Here is an 18,483-nt window from a genome sequence, read left to right as displayed (position 1 = left end):
GGCAATAGAGGCAAACACTAGCATAAAACCAAATATAATTGGATTGTTAAGTGCTGGAAATGAGGAAAAGGTATCTCATGAAAACTCGCAGGGGTTTTCTCCACTTTGATTGACAGCAGGAAAAAAAAAAGCAGCATTTTTTCAGTTTGACAACAGACCGGGTACTGACAGTATCACTGCACAAAAACATTCTCTGGCCATCACATACAGCTGCTGGCTTCCTTTTTCCATCAGGGACATTTGTTTGATTTTCCTCACAAAAAGCACAAGACCATAATAGCCTTTATCGTGTCCTCTGACACTTGCATAGTTATGTTACAATGGCCTCAGAAAAAAGTTCCTGCATCAAAAGAATGGCATACCAATGCGACAGACTCTTGTTTTGCCCCCATGCAACACAGAGCCTATCATTAAGCCAATGAAAATTGAATGGAAAGCTACTATTTGAAAAAAATCTAATTTGAATGGAGTATGGGACAGGGTGCATGTCTAACTTGGTGGTGACACAGACATCCCCTTTGAAATATATAATAAGACAAGCCTCGCTTTCAGCTCCCCCAAGATAGACACCTTGCAATATATTTCCTGACACCAGTGTTCTGGGCCGTATCATTTCTCTCATTAGTCTCCTTAAACATCACCTGGCCATGCGGAGAAATCGTTCTGCAGAGAACCGTAACGAGCTATGTGCTACACACTGGAAGAATAGATGTGTGCTATGCTGGGGAAGGCCAATCCGGCAGTATCTATCACCCCTCCTCAAATCACTGGTTTTTTGCAACTGTCAGAAGAAGAGAGATATATCGCTCACATGCCTGATGTATCATGACTTTTCTCACAGGAGGCAGGGGTCCTGTGGGGGGGGCAGGGGATGTCTCCAGGTCTTTCCATCTTAAACAGGGAACTGTGTTTTCATATCTAAGATTGACATACCGGCTGACCTTGTGGCAAATTCACCGTTGCTTTGGGGATCTAGGGAACCCTTGGGTTGTGCTTTTAGTAGAGAGATTGAGCCATTCAACTTCTCTGCAAGGTGAAGTAAAAAATTCCTTAAGGAAAACTACCAAATGTATATCACTTAGAATTTTTTTGTTCTTAATGCTGGGATTTCAGTTGTGTTTTCTGCAAACTATACTCAAATTTTGCAGCACTCTGATAGTTCAGCTCCCCATTTCAAGCTCAAAAGAGCCCAGAACTACAAACAGCAATTTAAAGATAAATCAATGAATCAAACTAGATGACATAGGTGGTTGGTATTCTGTAAACACTTGCTGTGGTTCAGAAGTCATACTAATATAATGCTGATAATATAATACCACTCACAATAAACTGTGCAGACCCTCCTAGCCTTTCTCAAATGCTCTGATGGCAGCTCAAAAAAAAGCAGAAGCTAAGCTTCAGAATCCCTATTTAACAGGTCGAAAGCTCACATCTCATATTATTCCACTTTCCAACAAATTTCTACAAACACTGCTGTATTAGTTTGTATCCAGACAAATTTTTGTATAATGAGTTTGATTTAGGAACCACCTTTTTAGGTGAGGCAAACCTGTGTCACCCTGATGTTATCAGTAAAGCACTGATATATCCTTTTGAAAAAGCAGCACAAAATGCAGTCCCGCTAAAACTATCACTTTGCCAAACTGCTTTGAAAGGATCCAATTCCACCTCTTCCTAAAACTTGCAGGTTTCACTTGGTTTCTCAGTGAAATCACAAAAAAGCCAGTCTCTCTGTCAATGCATCCACTCCCAAAACATTTCAGAGAGATGGTCTTTTTGCCTTGTGCTTGAACCCAGGAGCTGACATTAACCGGGAGGCCAGAGCTGACAATCCTCAAATTTGTGCGTCTGAAGGTTGAGTACATGGTGCTCTTATGGGTGATGCTGAGGTCTGGAAGGACCTGGAGCCTGTTGAATTGCAGGGTACGACCGTCGTTCAAGAGTGGTTGGGAGGCTTTCAGTCTGGCAGAAAAAACTCTTTTGTTTGCATCTGTTAACATCAGCTGGTGAAAACACTGTAATGTTTTTATTGTAAGTGGGCTGAATGACTGAGGAGGCAGGTCTTACAAAGCAATATAACTTGCGTTAAAAACCTGAGTAAATTTAAAGCAGAAAAAAAAAAAAATCACTGAGTGTTCACTTGCAAAGTGGAGAGGCCTTCTGCCAGCCTGGCCTGTTCTTACCATTTGTAGCAAAAACCCAGTCTGAGAAGATTTTGTATAACTTGTGATATTTTCATATATTATCATCACTAAACTCCTACACAAGTTTCCGGTAGTAGTTCACAGCAATGAGGGAGCACCATGAGTATCCAATGACACCACATTCGATGTCAGAAGCCACAGCAACGTTTTTGCTTTCTACTTGAAAGAAAAAGAATTGCCCATACAATAATGTCGCAAAAATGCTACATAAAATGCTGAGCAGGCACAGAAAAAGCAGGTACATCAGCAAATTGATGAAATCACCTGAACATGGAAAGTATTAAACATGGTAACAAAACATATCTTCTATACGTAACCAATGGTCTTGTAGACAATAAAAATAAAAACCCAAGAGTAAGTCTAAATTCAAGTATGGCATGGATTTTATTGGCTGAATTTGCCACTAAATCTGCAGACTAGCCAATATGAATTACTGGTTAAAGCACTGACCTCCACAGAGCTGGGATGCTTTAAGCTCTTTTTTGCCTTCGAACACAGTTATAACTGGTACAGCTTCTCCATCTGTAAAATCCGTACAATACACATCAAATCTTATAAAACCCCATGAGGAAAAGCTAATGATCATCTCAGAAAACCCTTTAAGACCTAGGATGAAAACAGATTTACACAGACTCAAAGAGTTTAAGGCAAAAGCACCATCACATGGGGGAAAGAGGCCTGGAAGGAACTCAGCAAGTTATCTACTCCATCCCCTTGCCATGAGGCAGGATCAGCCAAACCAATCCCGACAGCTGTTTGTCTAACGTGTTCTTAAAAACTCAGCCAAACTCCAGCTTCCCACAGCCTCCTCCAGGCAGTCCACCCCAGCACTGAACCATTTTCGTCATTGGAGAGGTTTCCCCTCCTCCTGAGTCACTGCAGATATCGCAGGTCATTAGATTTCGCCCAGCTACACCTGTAACATCTGAGGCTCCACAACCTGTACTTATGTGTGAGTCTCTCTCTACATATATATTACTTCAGTTGGTCTTTAACAAAGCACACCAGCAACAGAAAAAACCATACTACTGAAAGATATGAAACCATTTTCACGTGGCAGTGCCTCCATTCATGAGGTGAGGGAGAAGAATGCTCAGGTACAGCTGCTTTCTTCCTCAAAAATTTTGCACTTTTCTGACCTCCAAAATGTGAAGTTTAAGTAAGAGCATTAGTAATCTACAGAGGCATAGGTAAGCCTAATTCAACCTGAAAATAAAGCTGGAGAGAATTCTTAAAAACAAGACTTTGTTAAGGATGCATCTCCCTTCACCTTAAACTGCTGCAAGTGGCACTAGAGGGCTCACATCTTGAAAGACAACAGCCTCCTCCTCAAGATGTTCCCACACTGTCCCTGGATGAAAATAAATTTGAATTTGAGATCTAACTTAGTAAATGGAGAGAGAGAGCAAAAAACTGTTTTGAGTTGAGACAAGCTTAACATAGGTCTTTATGGCTCTTGTAGAAGGAGGCAGCTTTTAATCTTAAGCGTGTGGACCTGTTGACTGTGAGCTGCAAAGATCCTAGCCGGAGGTCTGACTTGGCTGATATGATAGGTAGGATGAAAAGATACTACAATTATGGGAGAAAGAAAATCAAGTACACACCTATTTGATTGTTTCATTAATTATGTGGGTCCACAGAGAAACCTATGGCTTGCCTAGAGAGCTGGAAATGCTTCCAGTAGCTCTTCAGTGTAAAACCAAGGGATTGCCTGCAGCCTGGTCTATTTACACCCCTACGGAACTGACTGCCATCTCTAACTCTGGCTGAGCAGAATGAGCTGGGTGTCAAGAGAAGCAGAGAGTTTCTCCACGAAACTCAGCCTAACGGCAAACAAGTGTCATGCACTTTGTGGAAGCTGGTGGGCATCTCTGCTGCGCTGGGTTGGCAGCCTCAGCCCAGAGCACAGTACAACAGCATAACCACCACAGCTCTCTCCATCGCATGCACGTGTGGGGAGGACTCAGAAAATAGCCCAAAATGCAATGGCTAGAGAGTCGCATCCATTTTTCCCAACCCCTGTGTCATGGTGAGCAAGACACATTGGTAGCAAATGACAGAGGAGTGAAAACTCTTTATTCTCTATTTGCAAAACATTCAGGATAACAGCACCCTGATAACAGCTCCTGGCATCGTCGTAGCACGAACAGTAAATATTGGATTTGTGTGTGCAGTAGCTGAGCTTCTCCTGCCCCACGCACGTTTTGCTGCTTGGAGGTGGAGGAGTGAGGTTATCAGAATGCCCAGATGGGGCAAATAGAGCAAGCGAAGAAATCGCTGGGTGCTGGGGAAGAACAACAGCTTGGGCCAGGCTCCCCCACGCTCACCAGTGTGTGGAACTGGCACCAACTCCCAAGCCAGCAGCGAGCTGACCGCCTCCTGCACACGGGATGCACGTGTCCTCTCCAGAGCTGATCTGGCCTCCCAGCGAACCACCCAACACTCCCCTCCGCGCTTGGCGGGAGGAAGGGAGGATGCAGGAAGGGAGTGTTCAGAAAAAGTGACACCCAGAAGCTTGACCCTGTGCTGACTCAAATTGCTGACTAAAGGCTGCTGTTGCAGAGAGCCCTCTGTTCCTTTTCTATTTGACACGGGTTATAATTGTATTTGCTGAAATTTAATTCCTGATTAATAATCAGTTCTGGTTTTAGCAGTTGCCTAACATCCAAGAAAATACACAGGAGTCTCATTATTGCTTCTTTATCCTTTGTTCTTTCTGCCCCATGTGCTCTCTTTAACGTGCTTCCAAAGCCCCATCGCTCACTTTGAAAAGCCATCAGGATATTTCGGGGCCATCCTGGGAATTTACTGTTCATATCCCATCCTCTTCCATCTCTGCCCATGGTTTGTTCAAGATCCTCCTCTTTCTGCATCACATTACATATAGATTGTATACATTTTGAGAGAAGGAACACCTCATTATTCGGTTTTGTGATGGCCTTAAGTAATTCTGGGTAGCTAAAAAAAAATATTTTTAAACTACAATAATTATGGCTGTGAGACTGATATAAATATGTACTGTTAGAAAAAAAAGTATAGTTGATGTTATTTATGTTCTTTATTAACAATATGGAAAAAAACACTTGTCTTTTCTATTACTTCTCTGAGAAACTGCTCTCCACTGCTGGCAGACGATCCTACTTCAGGCTTATCCATTCACAATCATACCTGCACTCCACATTATGATTTATCCTGGATCTTCAGCTAAATTAAACTGGCTTCTACCTATACTACATAAATTGCCTCTATATCTGACTCTCTGGTTGTGTGTATGAAGGGGTACAGGTTTCTCATGCAGTGGGTGAAGGCAGCATTAGGAAGGAAAGGATTATTTTCAGTTACCCGGTGACCAACAACAAATTTTGTTATCCTCAGCCGTTTCACGGATGCTCGGTTCAGTTATGGGTTTTATCCAATAGATGGCTCCTTGGTAGCAGGAAGGATTCTCTTCCTGCTCTCCTTTCCTTCACAGAGTTTCAATATGACTTTCTAATATTTACACAGCTATTATCTTGCAAATATAGGCATTTTGTGCACACTGATAAACACACAGAAGAAGTGTGTGTGCATGAATTAAAGCACAAAAGAAAAATTTGACGGCATTTTATATATTTCATGCCATTTTGTCCTTTGCCGGTACAGGGATACATGAAAAATTACAGCCAGGCAGCACTGTGGACTGGAATGCTTCCTAAAGTCAAACTAAAAAAAAAAAAAATACAACTTCAGAAACACATTAATATTAACAGCATGCCAGAATACCAACTGTCGTTCTTCCCAAAAATATGAGGACATATCCCACATCTTACATATCCCTGACTAAGCAATACTTCAGCAACTTACAGGCATCATTACTCCTCTGTCAATGAAAGATTTTTCACAAGAAAAAAAATCCTATGTGAAATTATTGATATAATGAACCAGGAGAGCTCTGTGTAATTGGCAGGGTGCAAGTTAACATCATTATGAGCAATGTTGCCATTTCTTAGATGGGGAAAGTGAATAAGCTTTTGTTGTTTTCCAGAAAAACATAATCAGAATAATAATAGCAAAACTGGAGACATTAATTACATTCAGACAAATCATGTTTATCCTGTATATGCGCTTGTGACTCCTCTGAATGAGAAGAGCAGTTTCCAGTCTTTTCTGCCCTGAGATCTACCTCGCATCTCACTAAGATCTTGTCAAGATCTTATCAAACACCTGGCAGTAAGCCCACTTTTGGGATTGTGACCCTCTGGTCAGCCCACACAATCAAGTGAAAAGCAACACCAGAACCACCACAATAAATAATAAATCTCATAGAAGCCAGACCATGGCTATTTAAATCCCTGTGTCTTAACACTTCAGTGGGGCACAACTATAAGCCCACTATACCTGCTGTAGCATCTAAAATAATAGCATTCCTAATAATTACCTTTATCCTTGAAACATTAAGCTAATTTGAAAAGGGGGGGAAGGAACCAGTTTACTCTCTCTATATATACATATAAATAGATAACATCTTCATATTAGCACAATTACAGCCATAGTAACTGTTAAGAAAAAAAAATGTTCTGTCCCTGTTCAAAGCTGAGCCAAACCACTGTTCACATTTCAGTGCTACAAAAAGACTTGCCTAATTCCATACTTCAGGTTTTTGCTCACTAAAACTTGGAAAATTTGAACCGACTTGTACTTTGCTCACTCCAAAATAAGCTCATCAGCATGCTTGGTCATGAGCTGTTACACTATCGCTTCCCTTGACTCCTGGGCAGACACCCTGACCAGTCCTGCACCTGATGGGTGCTGTGCAGAGAAGCAGCACCAGGAAAGGCAGCGCCATGCTTTGGTGACCCCTCAGCTGCAACAAGGGCCCTTCTGCGTGCCCAAAGAACAGCCGTGACATTGCTCTTAGACTGTGCAAGGAGCAGATTTAAGCCCTGGTGAAAAAAACCCAAAAGCTCCATTTTTCCTCCCGTCTCTCTCTCGGGATGCTACAGCCAGCAGAACTTACCCAGACCCAAAGCCAAGCCCACAGACTTTCACCCTCCTCCCTTTTTAAGGGGCCAAGTTATGTACACACTGAAAATCAGAGTTCACAACTGAAATACTGACAACAAATTTCACCGTGGAGCAGCTTAAAACAGGCAGCAGTGATATTCATTAAGCTGTTAATAATGGATTGTGGCACAAAGCAATTTATCAAGTTTCCATTGTAATTAAAATCACTGAATATTTGGGCACTTGCAATGCACCTAGCCCTCCCTGCTTCTGAAGCTTTACATTTTAATGTGAATTATGGCTCCCTTTCCCCAGAGACCTGCTAAAAAGCCCATTTTAATGGGTACGTTTTTAATTGCAATTACATTATTAAAAAGTGTACATTTCTGTTGAAGAGAGAAAGGAGGTGCTCGGCTCCCCTCCAGTCTCTGTCTCGTTTAGATATAGCTTGCTTATCCCAGTGGGAGGGAAAAATGGGTAGTCACTGCAAATAAAGCGGAGAAACTCCTGCACAGTCACAGGCTCTGAGGCCAGGGCAAAGCTGCCATTGACTGCGTGGATGTAAGATTTCCTAGGTGGATTTTTGGGGGAGGGAGAGGAATCGCTGCAATCATTCTGGCTGTTCTTTAGCAAAAAGCAGAGGGATTCCTGCCTCGCAGCCAGCTGACATCGAGGGCACATTTTAGAAAGCCTCTCCTCAATGCTTCTAGTGACCGACAATCTGTCGTTTTTCCACAATAAGTAACTCTTATGTTAAATTATCCTCAAAATCTAGGTACGATCATGAGCGGCTGGGGTTTAGCAAAGGCCTCCGGCTCTGCTGGCTCCAGCAGGCTGGGGAAGGAGAGGCAGGCCCTGGGGCGCCCTGGGCACGGTGGCAAGAAGAGAATTGCCCCAGTAAACAAAGTTGGTCACTTTTACGCATTGAGAGGGTCAAACTGACTTGCCACCAGGTTCCAAAGAAACGCAACTTCATGTGCTTGACATCCAGACGTGGACCACATAAATGGCTCTCCTGTTGGCAAGAGGAGCTGTCAGTGTCTCATAGTAGAAGTATGGATCTGCTAAGGTAAGTAGACATAAGAGAAAGGAAGAAATATCAAAGGATTGCAAAGTAGATACCAACAGTTGAGACAGATCAAGGGAAAAGCCTCCAGAGATCAAAGCATGCCAACAGATGGACAAGGCAGTTCAACCAGAATGAAATATCATGGAGCAGCTTTTTCATAACTGCTTCAGAAAAGGTCATACTGTATTGCAAAAAGAAGGTAGTGCATGGGGCTGAGAGAGGTCACTGCAGGCAAACAGAGACACAGAGAGACTACAGAGACAGGTCTGAAGATCACCCACTAAAACCACAAGCACTGCAACTCCCCTCCTCATTCTGGGAGCAACTCAGGAAGAAAGGATGGTGAACCAACAACAAATAAAATTTGAAAAAGGATGAAATATGAAAGACAAACCTGACAATGTTAAAAATGACAGAGAAAGGAAAAGCTCTTTTATTGTAACTAGGTCAGTAAATCTGTGATTTTTTTCTAAATTAAGAATTTAGATGCTATGTTCTAGTTACATGTGTCAGAAGAAAGTCAGTTTGTAGAGGGAAAGTACCCAAACATGCTATTGCTTTGAATGGCAAGGTAAAAGAAATACAGAAAATTCACAGGCCCAGTCAACAGATCCCTTGCAGATTTGGATCAAAAGTAAGTAAAAAAAAAAATTAAAAGGGCTATGTAAATGAAGATTAGATCTGATATCTCACCTTGACATTAAAGGCCACCACCCTGCTATGCAGAAAATTAATCTCCAGATGATTTCATTTTATGGCAAGATTCCCTTTGTTTGCTGATTTGAAAACCCCACACCCTGGATGAAGACCATATGACAGATTAAGCAGAAAAAAAGGAAGGGCTTTCCGTGACCTAAACCAGGATCTTGTGAGAAACTTGGGAGGGACAGACCACAAGGGTAATGTACAGAAAAGATAAGGAACTGTAAGAGAGAGAAGTGAGAAAAGAAAGGGAATGTGCTTCAAGTCAAGCAACTTTTTTCCTTTCAGCTAGAGGGATGAATACAGATACAGTACTGTGAAGGAAAGCAAATTACAAGAAGTGGGAAAAGACACACCGGAGAAGATTTACTTTATGCTGAGGGAATCACAAAGGGAAACTGTGCTTCCAAGCCTATAAGAAAATGACCCCGAAAGACAGATGTAACATTGATTAGGCTGGATATTTTGCACAGATGAGCACATACAACAGAAAGGCTGGTTTACTGGCTGATTTGGCATGTATCAACAGATCTATGACTATATCAGATTCTGGCCTGAGTGCTAGAAAAGAAAGGCAGCTGCAGATGCTTTACCCCCTTCCCAGAAAACAGACACCTTGTTCTCAGCCCTGGACATAGCAAAGTTTCCTTAGGTCTGTGTAACTTCTGTGACCCAACACCCAGGATTGTTTCCCCAAAGACATATAGAGACCCAACAGGTTGCAACAGCCTTGATCCAATTATTTTCTGTGATTGGAATATCAGGCGAGATGCTAACTAACAAAGGGACGGACTTTATGTCTAAGGTCATGAAACAGCAGTACTGAGTACTAGGTATAAAAAGTATTAAAGCCTGTGCCACATCCTCCTCAAACAGATGGCCTTTCAGAAAGATTTAATCAGACATTGAAATGCATGCTGCGAATACTCATTACTAGCACAGGATCAGGCTGGGACAAGTGGCCAGCACTGACGTTATTGCCTACAGGGAATTACCACAGGCATAAACAGGATTTTTAACATTCAAACTTCTCTCTGGATAACAAGCACAGGATCCCCTTGCCATCATAAGGGAGTGTAATGCAAAAAAATTCATGATGGGGTGGGGTTGCAGAGGAGAAGCAAGAGACCCAGGCCCTCATAAGGGATAACCACCTTTTTCTTGGCTTTCTCATCCTCCGTTTTTCGCCCATGCTGGTCAAACCACCATAAAGCTCCATGACACAGACCAGTGTTTGCTGAATCCCACCTTCAAAGGACAATGAGCTCTTGCTCTTCTTACTTTTATGGACACATAAAACAGAGCCACGACCACTCCCTCCTCTTCAGTGTCAAGAACAGGAAAAACAGGATACAGCCACAATAACCAGCACCTAGAGGAGGTATAAGTAGGGCTGGCAAAAAAAAAAAAAAAAAAAAAAAAAGCAAGCACTTTTCTTTTGATCTCCCCTTCTTCAAGGATGTGGTGTTTCTTTGAAAAAGACAGGTTTGCCTTTTAATTCTTTCGTCCTCCAGTTTTTCAGAAAAATATTACTGCAAACATGATTTGAAAGAATCCTTAAGCTATCTTTTGGCCTGGATTTTTTATAAACGATATTTTAAGTGATTTATTTTACCATATAAACACAATTTTTAAAAGTCGCCGAAACCCTTGACATTACCAACAATTGAGCATGTGGGTTTATTTATTTTTCCTCTGGGTAAAAAAGCTTTTTTTCAACACTAAAAATCCCACCCTTCCCAGTTAAGAGATGTTTCTCATATGCTGTAGATTAGCAAAGCCAAATGTCCATCTTCACTTTCTGCACTGGCTGGTGAAAACAGGAGGAAAATGCAGGCAAACTTTATTGACAGAAGCATTTAAGTCCTTCCTCCCTGTAACTCTGAAGGCATCCTGTTGGCCTAATGACTTGCCATGGATTAATGCTGCTATAGGGAGGGTCTGAACCTCCTCTGTTCTCCCCAGAAAGGAGAAAAGATACCATTATTTGAAGGTCCTCTGAAAGAGCTCCACCATATGTCTTAGAAAGTGAGGTTAGCTTTTTCCTGCATAGATACTCACATTTTCTCAGTACTGTCTCCAAGATCATTCTTGGCAACTCTGGATATTCAAAAGTTTCACCAGCATAATCAGTATGAACACACTAGTCCTTTGATTTCATTTCCATCCTTTGGTGCAAGCCTGTGTTCTTACAAACGGAAGCATGTGAGCGGTGCTCCAAGAAGTCAATGAGATTGCTCACGTGCATGATGGCAGTTTGGACCCCAGATTGTACCTTAAGTGGGACACACAAATTATTAAACAGGGACACCGCTCCTGTCACCCTCTGAAGAAGAAATGAAGATACACAGCAGTGGCTGAAAAAAGGCTAAAAGGGAGTGGGCAGGGGTGGAGGTATTGGAGAAAGAGTCCCAGATGTCAAGATTATGTTATAGTTGCTGCAGGGTTTGCTGGAGTAGGGTAGATAATATATATGTTATACCATCTGCCCATGTCTTGTCTAGGACCCATAAAGTACTCTGATCCGTAATCAAGGAGGCAGTAAAAATGGTGCAATAAGAGCAAAGGGTGAGCAGCAGGAAGCAGATGTGGTACGTGCTTGCTGGCAGCAGGTAACCAAGCAGACATTTGCTCTTGTGACTGAAGTGCTGCAAAAGCGCTGGGCTCAGGGTGTGCTGGGCTGCAGTACTGGGACAGATGCAGCAGTAATGCAAAACTCTTCCTCCTTCCCCCATCAACACGCCTCAGGGAGGTGAGAAAGTCACCGTTCTCGTTACTCATTCTGTCCTTGATCTCTTTTGAGCAGAAAGACTGCAGAACTGCATTTCATGATGAAAGCATCTCAGCCAGACACTTCGGCCCAGACCTGAAACCAAAATACCGCATTTCGTAGGCCTGCAATTCATTGTTGGAAAGATAACAACAGACTGATCAAGAAATTTCAACTGGTGACAAAAAGTAATGGAGATTTCAAGTTCATCTCAGTTCAAGGTTTTGAGGCCTTGCTATGTTTAAAGGTCCACTTAAGAAATCCCAAGGAAGTTATAAAATTCATTACATCTTTAAGGAAAAAAAAAAAAAAGGATTTTTCTTCAAATGTGGGAAGGAAGGAACGCAATTTTAAAAGCAATCAGTAATGGCTTGATTTTTAAAAGAAGGTGAATAACTAAAATGCCTTTTAACATAATGCCACATTTTGAGAATCACTGCATGATGCCCAAGCACAGATACCAGATTTAATGCTCAAAAGGTGTTTAACATATTCTAGCAGAATGATAACCTTCTGCTTAAAACAGCAGAGATACAGGTTTGAGATTTGGGATCAAACCACATATTTAGCACAAATTCCCTCTGTATCTTTAAGACACACATTTACCTTTCTGAAAAGTCCACTTCACATTTCCACCTGACAAAGGCAGTGGATAATGACATAATCAAACCGTAAGAACAACCCAGAAGAAAAGAATTGCAGCATCCCTCCTACAGACTTAGACAAACAAAAGGACCAGACTGATCCTTTGTTTTACTGACTTGATAAATCAATAAAAATGGATTATTTCATATTGCCATGTAGTGTGTATCCTTAAACGGACACCACCTTCTTTCAAATATAAACAAGTTCTGCTTGGTTTTCTACAAAGGCAGGAAAACTGCACACTATTAGGTGTCTAATCCTCCCATCTGCTGTTTCCTTAGAAAAATATTTACTTTTTAACATCTGTACTGCATTTCCATAGTTCAAACACACATATAGCTCCTGGAATGTACATAGTATTTAGCAAATTTTTAACCAAGTTTTCCTAGTAATTGTATAGTTTTCCCTTGACAAGGAGAGGATCAGACTTTTTCAGGAGGATTACCTCTGCTCAACTCATTTCAAGCAGCCCTTGAATAAAATAGTTCATTAGTTCATGAAAAGCAAAAACTCCAGGGAACTGCTGTGGAGGGAAGAGAAAAGAACAGAGTGCCACAGTAATTAGGTTTTCAGATTGTGCCTTATCCTCCAGAATGCAGGTACACACACACATGCCCCTCTTCCCCTTAGGTAATGCATTTAGGGGAGCTCATTGCACTTTTTTTCCCTGGGAATCAGTGTTCCAGCGATGGAAGTTGTAACCAGACCATCATTTCCCAGAAAGATATTAAAAGATACCACTTCCTTATAGTACATTATTCTTGCTACCCAGTAGTGCAAGGGCAGCTCTCTCCCCTTTGCAAGCCTTTAAACAGCTTAGTTTTAGACTTCCTCAAACTTCAGTTTCCCAAACTTTTTAGGCTCCCATGGCTGAGGCTGAAAAACTGAAGGATTTCTGCACACCAGGAATCACTCATGTCTGCCTGGTTGGATGGGTGGTTGAGGGGCAGCAGAGCCAGTGGTTCTACTGACCAGGGATCAGGGAAAGGATTGGTAGGAATAAGAATGAAAAGCGGGGAAAACTGGAGGGAGTTTGCAATCATTCACTGGCAATTGCTGACCAGAGGAAAACCTCTTTTGATCTAGACCTAGCACAACAGAGTACAGAGCATCCCAGGGCCATACCAGTTAATGGGAGGCTAGGTAATCACCAGGACTAACAGCACCATGCAGCTTCTTAGTGGCTTACACCATGTGGCTCATGGGCAGCATGGTTCACAGCAGCACAGCCTTCACCCTCTTTTCTTCTTGTTTAGAGAACAAGTCTTAAGAGGAGCGGCTGAGGGAACTGGGGCTGTTCAGCCTGGAGAAAAGGAGGCTGAGGGGAGACCTGATCGCTGTCTACAACTACCTGAAAGGACGTTGTAGCATGGAGGGGGTTGGTCTCTTCTCCCAAGCGGCAAGTGACAGGACAAGAGGAAATGGCCTCAAGTTGTACCAGAGGAGGTTTAGATCGAACATGAGGAAAAATTTCTTCGCGGAAATGGTTGTCAAATGCTGGAACAGGTTGCTCAAGGAAGTGGTTGAGTCGCCATCCCTGGAGGTGTTTAAAAGATGTATAGATGAGGTTCTTAGGGACATGGTTTAGTGCTGGATTTAGGTTAATGGTTGGACTCGATGATCTTTAGAGTCTCTTCCAACCAAATGATTCTATGATTCCTTCTGTCTGCCCTGCACTTACACCAAAAGTATTCAGATAGTATACAGGTCTCCAGCCACACTGACTAAACTGCCAACCGAGAAGTCAATGAATACAGTTCTGGTGACACTTCTCTGTGCTTTGTCATCTTCTCATTTCAAATCTGCCTGAGACCACCAAGAAACAGCTGATCACCATCAGAAACATCATCAGGTCACTACCTACCTGGCATGGATCGATGACCTTGAATTATGCATTCAGAGCAGATAGTATGACTGGAAAAATCAGGAGATGCCAGAAGAATGTGTTGCAGGCTCTATGAACTCTCCAGTTTTCTTTGTTAAAGGGCACATATTTTGAAAACTGGACTTTCCCACAGATCTGTTTGGCTTTTCCAAAAACAATGTTTTGCAATATCCTTAAATAGTTACATTCCAATTACTGTTAGGACTATGAATTACAAATGAAATTCTGACCTTTCATCTTCTGAAGGGGCTTAGTTTCAACCCATAGTTTTAGAAAGGAATCTCAATTTTGAGCACCATGAAAGACTTCTTCTTCTAGGTATCATCATTTGAAACAAAGTGGTAGCTTAAGAACTGAGCTATAACATGATAGAAAAACAACTCTTACATGAATAATGATTTACATATCAGATTATTAAATGAAAATCTATCAAATTATCATTTATTGAAGTAAACAAACAGTCTATCTGCCCTGTTTCTGGAAACATTTTGCCTAAGGGAAAAATTCGAACCTGGGCAGATAATCAGGATAAGGTATTTGAACACTTAAATCCTGCTGGAGTCTTCAAAGTAGATGTTAAGTGGTGCATTAAATTTGTGCTGTTTCTTCTGAGAAGGGTGAATTTACTCTTTTGTAAATAATGGGAAAAGCATCTTATAATAATTTGAATCCAAGAATAAACATAATATATTAAAATTTCTAAAGTACTACCACTAAACGTTTTTATACATAAGCTAAATGAGCAAAATATCCAGGACTGAAATTATTTGACTGACCACAGAAAGATAATATATAATTGAAATTACATCTGCAGCACCAACGGATGGGATGAGAGAAAGTGACATCACAGATCTCATATAAGCTGCAAGCACATTATTAGATCTAAACCTGGCTGCAAAATGACTATCTGCCCATGGGATTACCTTTAGGCATTCAGAACCATTGTTTCATTTACTGATAGAACAGGGATGATAACAGGCTGAATTTGCTTGTCACATTGTTTTTTGGCCTTTCTTTATTCTTCATTCATATTAGCTGCAGATGAGAGGAAGACAAGCTTCAGCTGCATCACTTTTCATAGAGCTTTTCATTGTTTCACAGTTTGTTCCAAAGGTGCTATTTTTTTTCATTTTATTTTTAAAAAAATTTTCTTCCTCCCCCTGCCCCCAAATTAAAATAATAATTAAAAAAGGCACTTTTAATGGTGATAAAATCAACGAGGAGTAAAAGATGTACACAATGTAACATTTAGGAATATGGCAACCTAAGGAATACCCATTGGTCTAATGCAGCACAGAGAGACCATAAGATTTCACTTATAGCTCCCATTATTAGCCCAAAGAACCAGTAGCTACCAGTTATATCTCGGCCTCATTAAAATTCAATGCCAAAACTCCGACTGACTTCAGTGGGTACACTTCATCATTTGAGACCTAGGACACAGGACATAATTCTCCTTCAAACGCGGGGCTATCTGGGACACTTAATCTCTACAGATTACATTTCTGCATTAAATTGGACACAGCTGCATTTTGATGCATTTCACATACCATTTTTATGTTCCTGGCAAATTATTAAGTTGCTTATATCTGTAACAAGACTTGTGCGCCACCAATCTAAAATAGTTGAAATTCTAAGAGCACATAATGAGATGGGCAGTGAAAAGGGAAAAAAAGGAAGCTCCAAACTTTCCAGCCGTTTGTAAAAGCCATGCTAATGATGCTGAGCGACAAAGGGGACCTAATGTACTCTCAAAAATCTGGTCCTAAGTGTCTAACTCCCAGCATTCGAAACAGTTCCCATATGCCAATTTTGCAAACTAGGCAGAAGTCCTGGAGCAGGTGGGGCCACAGCCAGTCATGGACCCATGCATACACTGTTAGGGTAAACACGGACCTTGCACTTTCCTCCACACTGCCCTGCTCCTGCGCAGCTACTGCCATGTGTTATCTCGTACAGCACCTCCCAACCTCGCTTCCAATTTAACCTGAAACCTCTGCTCCATCCACCACCAAAACCTGCAAACAGGCTGCATATGCAGAGAATGCTGCCTCGTGCTCTTGTCACTACAATCTTGCTTTTCATTGTGTTTTCTCCTAACCATACTTACCTGATGTCCTTCATCTTAGTCTGCAGTTTCAGGGTGTGACCATCTCTAGTATAGTGAAGGATTTAGCTCATGTTCAATGCCCTCAGTGCTACTGCCACAGAAATACACTGCATTTTATTAATAGTAGTTAATATATTAACTAGCTTTAATCCACATTATCTTGTTTAATTTTCCCTTTTATCTTTTTATAACTGATAGACAGAATAGACTTTTTATGGAGACCCATTCACATAAATATTTGATTCAAAACTCTCCATACATACAGCCACACCAATATGTCATTAGAAGTTCACATTGGATCTGTGAACTAGAAATGAGGTGCCTGCAAGCAGCTTAGATACACCATCCCTGTTAGAAAATATTCCTCCAGCACTCAGCCTGGGCCAGGAGCCATGTTTATGAATCATGAATTGTTTGTGGGCAGTCAGTGGGGTTTACAATCTTTTGGATGTAAAGAAGGATGGAGACAAAGACCTAAAAGCTGGTTGGGGGAAAGACTCATAAAGGTGGGCTGAAGGAAAGACAAGAAGCGTGTGGTGATAAAGCACAATAGATACAGAAATGAGGCTTCCCTGCAGAAAAAGTAAAAGAGTAGAACATACAACACAGTAAAGAGCAGCAGTGTCTTTGAAAATCAAATTGATTTTTAAATGTGTCCTAGATGTAACATAGGATAAACTAAAATCCAGTTTTTTCCTAAAAGGTGACAGCTCTGAGTCTACGCTGTGAGAAGTTTGGAGGATCCATTCTCACCTGTGCTGTTAACCCATCAGAATTGCTCTTCATCTCAAAGGGATAAGAAACATCTCTTATATTTCAGTATTAACAGCTCCTTAACATGTGTGTTGTAGTGTGTTTCACATCAACTGATATGTAGAACTTGTCTCAGTTACCTTTAAAATGGAATTCTCATTGATATTCTTTGTTTCTCACTACACATCCATAATTAAGTGGTTAACTTATTTTTAGGGGTATTATGCACACTCTGCAGTAAAGAACGGTCCAAAAGGACAAGTAGACCTGAAGAATTTTTGTATTACAGAACTGAATCACATGCCTACATTCCAAATGCTTTGTGTATCTAAAATAGAGAGACTTTCATAAAAATACATGTGCTTTCAGATAGTTCATAAAACAACAGTGATTAAAACAAAGCAACAACAAAAACCAGACCTGCCTTATGTCCACACAAAAGAGAAATACATGGGTAACAAACGATTTGCTAATAACACATACTGATTAGTTTGCATACTTCAGGCAGAATTTACTACTTTTCTCTTTAGCCATCTCAATATCAAGTGTCTGCTCTTAGCCAGACATTCAGGTTCTTTCCATTTTCAAAAGCAGTAGGAACTGTCACAGGACTATAGAAAACCTGCCTCAGCTCCTAGGTAATGACTGGGTTGAAACACTCAGTGGGGGCTCCCTTTCCTCTGGCCGTTAAGGAAAAGTAGCATAGACAAAACACCTGACTTTAAGATGAGAAAAAAATTTACAGAGTGAATCCTTCCTTTTGGGTCTAAAAAGTGGATTGAAAAGTCATCCCAGATGTAACATTTTCTGCATCCTTATTTGAACAGAAACACTAAGAGAAGCAATCTTTCTTGTAATGTGTTAAGAATTCTGCATCAACACCAAGCCTGGTTGATGGAACATAAAGCTAAAAATGAATAAAATCTTCACTAAATTGTTTTGACTGTTCAAACAGACTGAGTTTGCTTTTTCAACTGAGGCTTATGCCACTTCCATTTTTTTCCTCAAAACATTTGCTTATCCATATATTTATCATAGAAATAGCCTTACCTCAGCTGCATCTTGTTGGTCTCTGAAGACAATTGCATTTTTTATGCTTTGGATAAAAAATCCATTTAGTTCCTTTTGTTTCTTGTTTGGCAAAATCCGAAGCAATGGGATCATTATGAATGGGAAAGAAACTGTAAGAGATTTTAAAGAAGAAAACAGACTGTAAAGGCATATAATATCCTCCTCCATTAATATTATAAAACTCATCAAGTGGGATGTATTACTTTCGTGAAACCTGTTTTTCCCTCTTTCTTTCTCCCTCCCCCTCTTTTTCTTCCACCTCCATAGGCTGGTAAGGGATTTTCTTCCAGA

The 18,483-nt window shown here is 41.0% G+C and overlaps 1 protein-coding gene across 1 annotated transcript in view; it reads right to left on the bottom strand.

Moving 5' to 3' along the window:
- Positions 1-18,483, bottom strand: part of TBXAS1 (thromboxane A synthase 1) — a 235,683-nt gene that overhangs the window by 70,718 nt on the left and 146,482 nt on the right. The window contains exon 8 of the mRNA XM_065639909.1: positions 18,172-18,302. Coding sequence (XP_065495981.1) covers positions 18,172-18,302 — 131 coding nt within the window. The remainder of the gene's footprint in view (positions 1-18,171; positions 18,303-18,483) is intronic.

Source organism: Caloenas nicobarica, chromosome 1 (genome assembly GCF_036013445.1).
Source record: "Caloenas nicobarica isolate bCalNic1 chromosome 1, bCalNic1.hap1, whole genome shotgun sequence".
Taxonomy (NCBI): Eukaryota; Metazoa; Chordata; class Aves; order Columbiformes; family Columbidae; genus Caloenas; species Caloenas nicobarica.
The sequence above is the reverse complement of the archived record's forward strand: the minus strand, read 5'-3'. Positions and strand labels throughout refer to the sequence as shown.